We start from the raw sequence: 6,215 nt of genomic DNA, 5'->3' as shown, positions 1-6,215 counted from the left end.
CCGCAATGCTCCCTTTCCTCTTTTTGTCTTTCCCATGCTGCAGTCCTATATCTTTCTGCACAACTTGGTATAGAAATGGCAGTACTGGGTTTTCAAACAGCTTTTAAATATTTTAAAGGACCATTTTAAAGGAGTTTTCAATTATTGATCATTTGATATTTGCTAATTGATTTCAAAGTGTGTGACAATTTGTATACAGATACTATGGAAGTTGTGTGTGTGTGTGTGTGTGTGTAATATAGTAATATTAAAATAAGAACAAGTAGCAGTTCATATTTTTTATTAGGTGTGAAGTCAGTCTTTCACAAAAACATTGTCTGATACATTCAGTAAAGGATTTAGGATATGGCAGGAGCAGCATGAATAGCCAGTGTAAATTTATGGCAAGGAAATTGCTAGGCTGTTTGATAAAGCATTTATTATCTAAACGTGTTTACTTTATTTTTTAACAGGAATCACGTTTTTTCATTTTTTTTCCAGTTTTTAAATGTAATACTTCTCCGGGTTGTTTAATTGTGCTATTCAAATAAATTATTGCCGTTGTTTCGGTGTGTTAAGTGTGTATTTGTGACTTGTCATATCTATGTTTAAAAACCCTCCAGTATGGCATTTGCATCACACGAACTTCAATTGTGACAGTCTACTTTGCAAAGGCTATAGAAATAAAGATCACTGAACCGAGTTAAAAATACAAAACAGCATCATCTTGTGTCAACTTGTCGATGAAATGCTTTTCGACCACAGTTTCGCACTGGATCGTTTAAAAAAACAAACAAAAAAATGAGCCTTTTTACAAAATATTCGATGTTGATTTGTTATTTGTTGAAACAAGGGTACTGCATACCCAACACAATCTTACGGCAATTCGTAACTTTTTGATTTAGTGGCTAATTCATACGAATTAGTACGATCTAATTCGTACAATTTAGTACGATTTGCTCATCCGCCAATGATGGTTTGGTTTATGGGTGGGGTTCGGTGCCATGCCTCCTTTTTAAAATCATACAATTTCGTACGACTGAACTCGTACGAATTCGTACGAATTAGCCACTACACTGTCAAAACGTAAAATACTCACATTTTCTCGTGAGATCAGGCTGGCATACCTTTTTTTTTTCCCATCGACCATCTTTTCACTGAATGTAGAACACTAAACTAAAACACTAGGCTACCCACAGTATAGTAAACACGTAGCTTTAAACAAAGAATTCAGAATTTCTTACACAAGTGCTTAAAAAATGCTTTGTGGTGACAAAACAATGATGTGACAAGAAAGCAAGTGACGGCAATTTAAACAAGCTATGTATAGTCTGTCAGCATGAATCGAATTTTTTGTTCTCATAAAAACAGCTACTGGTAAACCACCAGATTCTAGGTGATAATTCCCAATTGAATTAACGTAAATAACCCATCTTTTAAAAGTTTGCAGGCTGGTAAACGTACATACGAAACACTTTTGAAGTAGGCTAAAGATAAACGACTAGCCTTTTATCTTGTCAGTATGAATTTTCAGCTTGAGCTGCTACCATGTGAAAGGGTAAAAATGAACAACCGACAGATTTTAAAATGTGTTGGTGGCCAATCATGTCAGATGACCAAAATAAGCGACACTAATCTTAATTCTTTGATTTATTTGAAAAGTAAATAAATGAATTAAAAAGAAAAACTATTATTATTACTATTATTATTGTTATTGCATTTAAATTATCCAATTCTCTTAAAGTATTTGTACAAAAATAGCTTTAAAATCAATGAATAGTTAAAACAGCATCTTTCTGAAACTAAGATTTTAAATTCTTGTAACGGTGTAAAGTCATGTGATGCATCTTGCTACTCCTTTTTGCCAGCATTGCAAAAAATACATAATTTTACACATATACACACACACACACATATATGTATGTATATATATATATATATATATATATATATATATATATATATATATATATATACACATACCACACACATATACATATATATATATATATATACACATACACACACACATATATATATATATTATATAATATATATATTATATATATACAAATATATATAACTAAATGCGAAAGACGACAAAGAATTTTTTCTTGTTCAAAGTTTTATAGGCTTTGGTATAGGCTGGGCCTACACAATGATTGTCCAATCAGAGAAGCTGCGGGGTGGGGTCACACCCCAGTTCCCTCCTCTAGAAGGCCGGGTTGGCACATTGTGTGGGTGCCGCTTTGATAGGATAATTGTTAAAGTAAAGTATTATAACATGGAAACATTTCATAGTATGGTTTCTTCATATAAACCAATGCATTTGAAACTGTCCTAGCTTTCAATCAATACCAAACATGAAGTATTTCACAAACATTCTGTAGATTTCATTTGTCACCGAGGGCTATAACTCAATAACTATCAATAACAGTTTTGTTAAACACATGGAACATGTACACACAAAAACCTACAGAAAGTTAAAGCAAACATGCATTACTCAAATAAACACAATTTTACTTGACTGTCCATTTAAACTTTGGAAGCTTTTCTGATCACTTCTGTGTCTGCCTGAGAATGGGTATTGCCTTGCAGATGCCATTTCCAGGCGCGAACAAAAGGGGCTTTGCTGAGTATTCTCAAAAACTGGTTTGGGGGTCTTTGAGTGTAGCCTCCTTTATTGTGTTAAGATGTAAAGTTAATTAGCACACATTTGTGATCGCAACTGGCGAGTCATCCTGTGGATAACCTGTTGCTGGGTGCCTGTGGATTGCTTTAAAATGAAATCAAAGCTCAGACATGTAGGCACCAGCCAATCTTTTAAGGATAATATGGTCTGTGACTTGTTCGGTTCTGGAAGGATTCGTTGACTCCCTACAACTTAATACCTGTCGCTCTGCCTAAATCAGAAAATATTTATCAAGTTTGTATTCTACTCAAAAAATTAAATGTAGTAAACTAGAAAGAACCTTAAACTTAAAAATAAAGAAACTTAACTAATAAAACACTAATAAAAGATGCAACACAGGACAATTGAATGGGCTTTTTAAACTTGAGGCCATGTTATACTGCAAACTAACCGTCCTGGAGCTCCACCTTCTTTAATGTGTGGTGCCTTCACACTGATTTGTTTCTCATTCTGGGAGTCAACAGACAACATCATCCAAAACAACACTAGCCACATGAATACACTAGAGAGGAGTACAGATGTATCCGCACCTGTACAATCACTTGCAAAGAGATGTTAAGCTTTAGAGATGCTGTTTGCCAGATGTTTATGAAACTGTTCTTCTCTCAGCTGCCATCATTGTGTTTACGGTAAACGCGAGAAGCGCAACACATTTACAACTAATCCTACTGCAGTGTAGGAGTCTTGGAAAACAGTATACTGTCACTCAGCCTTTTCAAACATTATTCAGACATGAAACATCCTGTGCACATGAGAAAATGTTTTGCTGCATTCATGTCATGTGTGCAACTTTTTGTCCATGTGTTTGTTAAGCTGCGCCGAATGAGCAAAACTCTGTAGACACTGATCAGATCTGTACGGTTTCACTCCAGTGTGAATCCTCTTCTGTTTTCAGATGTGTTAACTGATTAAACCTCTTGTCACAGTGTAAACCGTCTGGTGGTTTTAATTTTGAAGCTGTAACAAAAGTCTTCTCACACTCAAGCACGTATACTCTTTCACACCAGTGTGGATCTTCATGTGTTCATTAAGGTTTACTGATCGGTTGAAACTCTTCCCACACTGAGTTTATGTAAATGGTTTCTCTCCAGTGTGGGTCTTCTTGTGTTTATTAAGGTCTGAGGAGCTGCTGAAACTCATCCCACACAGAAGCTGCAGTCACACTAGTTTGTGTAGGAATGTCCTATAATGGGGTTGCAGTTCTTATGAGTACCCACTAGATGGCGGACCTCTCATTTCACAGACATTTACCACTATCGATTTAAAAGCACGCACATGGCACAAATCACATGTGAGGCATGGTGAGACTGCAAGATATCTACCCTGTGTGCGTTCATGCCAAGAAAGTGAGTTTATTTACTGATTTTCACCAAAAATATGTACAATACTTATGTTAATACTGTTGTGATAATATATGTAATGTTATATTAATCCTTTAATGCATATATTTGCATAATCTGATGTTATATGTCAATCTGTGTTGGGAAGCTAATATACAAGTTCAAACTATTTATGCTACAGCATATTTCTTTGTTGAATTTACGTATACATTTTGATTGATGGTGTAAAGTCATTCTTATACACTACAGATTAACAGTGAATTTATTCATGTATTTGCAGATTGTTTTCTTTTGTAATCAGAATGGACACGTTTGATTGTTGTTAAGTGATACACCTGTAATATTTTTTTGATATTCAATTTGCCCATTTTATGTTTCAGACCACCACACACCACACTCACACCCCATTTGTACCTATACCAACAACAGGTGACCTGTACTAATACAGGCACTCATTAAAGATTTTGTTGGATGAAATTCTCTGAGCCCTTTACTCTCTTACCGGAGTCTCCAGTTTTCAAAGACTATCAGAACAATCCAGATGTTCCACCTCTACAGTTTGAGCATGCAAAATTCTGTTGTATGGTGCTGCAAAATGGGGCGGGATTAAACAAATGATTAGACATTTTAAAAAGTGAGCGTTTGGCCATTTTAAAATTCTATCCAGAGAGGTCATATTTTGATCTTTGTTTGGCCTTACAGTCAAGTGATACGATTTTGCACGTCAGAGTTCACCAAGCTTGAACTTTGCAACGCAGTGAACTGTGAAACTTGACGCACGAACTTGGTTTCCGGTGTGACGCATTCGCGTGCATATGAAAAAGTCTATAGGGAGAAAAGTCCAGTGTGACCGCGGCTTAAGTGCAAGTAAATGGTTTCTTGTCAGTGTGGCTCATCCTGTGTAGATTAAGGGATGATGATCGGCTGAAACTTTTCCCACATTGAGAGCATGTGAATGGTTTCTCTCCAGTGTGGATCCTCGTGTGTTTATTAAGGTGTGATGAGGAGTTAAAACTCTTCCCACACTGAGTGCATATGAATGGTTTCTCTCCAGTGTGGATCCTCATGTGTTGATTAAGTGATGATGATTGGCTGAAACTCTTCCCACACTGAGTGCATGTGAATGGTTTCTCTCCAGTGTGGACCCTCATGTGTTTATTAAGGTGTGATAAGCAGTTAAAACTCTTTCCACACTGAGTGCATGTGAATGGTTTCTCTCCAGTGTGGATCCTCGTGTGTTGATTAAGAGATGATGAGCAGCTGAAACTCTTCCTACACTGAGTGCAAGTGAATGGTTTCTCTCCAGTGTGGATCCTCATGTGTTTATTAAGAGATGATGAGCAGCTGAAACTCTTCCCACACTGAGTGCAAGTGAATGGTTTCTCTCCAGTGTGGATCATCATGTGTTGATTAAGGTGTGATGATCGGCTAAAACTCTTCCCACACTGAGTGCATGTGAATGGTTTCTCTCCAGTGTGGATCCTTATGTGTAGATTAAGGGATGATGACAGACTAAAACTTTTCCCACATTGAGTGCATGTGAATGGTTTGTCACCAGTGTGGCTCATCACATGTAGATTAAGGGATGATGATTGGCTGAAAGTCTTCCCACATTGAGTGCATGTGAATGGTTTCTCTCCAGTGTGGATCCTCGTGTGTAGATTAAGGTGTGATGAGCAGTTAAAACTCTTTCCACACTGAGTGCATGTAAATGGTTTCTCTCCAGTGTGGATCATCATGTGTTGATTAAGGGATGATGATTGGCTAAAACTCTTCCCACACCGAGTGCATGTGAATGGTTTCTCTCCCGTGTGGATCCTCATGTGTAGATTAAGGTGTGATGAGCAGTTAAAACTCTTCCCACATAGAATGCATGTGAATGGTTTCTCTCCAGTGTGGATCCTCGTGTGTCGATTGAGGTGTGATGATTGGCTAAAACTCTTCCCACACTGAGTGCATGTGAATGGTTTCTCTCCAGTGTGGTTCATCATGTGAATCTTAAGTTTGCTTTTGCTTGCCAACGTCTTTCCACACTGAGTGCAGGTGCAACGATTCTTGTCTCTCCTTTTCAAAATACCATCAGTCTGAAAATGGGTTTTTTCCTCAATTTTGACATGATGTTCCTCCTCTTTACTCCCCTCATTCTCTTCAATTAGGTCTGAAATAAATAAATAAAACATTAGTTTTCATTAAATCTTAAAATT

The 6,215-nt window shown here is 36.9% G+C and overlaps 1 protein-coding gene across 1 annotated transcript; it reads right to left on the bottom strand.

The window, feature by feature from the left end:
* Positions 1–4,852: 4,852 nt before the first annotated feature.
* On the bottom strand, positions 4,853–6,159 carry LOC130242798 (gastrula zinc finger protein XlCGF57.1-like). Its single transcript, XM_056474746.1, has one exon. It carries the CDS (start codon positions 6,000–6,002, stop codon positions 4,869–4,871), a length of 1,134 nt encoding a protein of 377 aa, XP_056330721.1. The 5' UTR covers positions 6,003–6,159; the 3' UTR covers positions 4,853–4,868.
* Between the last annotated feature and the right edge of the window lie 56 nt (positions 6,160–6,215).

Source organism: Danio aesculapii, chromosome 1 (assembly GCF_903798145.1).
Source record: "Danio aesculapii chromosome 1, fDanAes4.1, whole genome shotgun sequence".
Lineage (NCBI taxonomy): Eukaryota > Metazoa > Chordata > Actinopteri > Cypriniformes > Danionidae > Danio > Danio aesculapii.
The sequence above is the reverse complement of the archived record's forward strand: the minus strand, read 5'-3'. Positions and strand labels throughout refer to the sequence as shown.

Excerpts from the sequence above, each read along its gene's own strand:
- LOC130242798 (XM_056474746.1), bottom strand. The coding sequence starts at position 6,002 with ATGATGAACCACACTGGAGAGAAACCATTCACATGCACTCAGTGTGGG.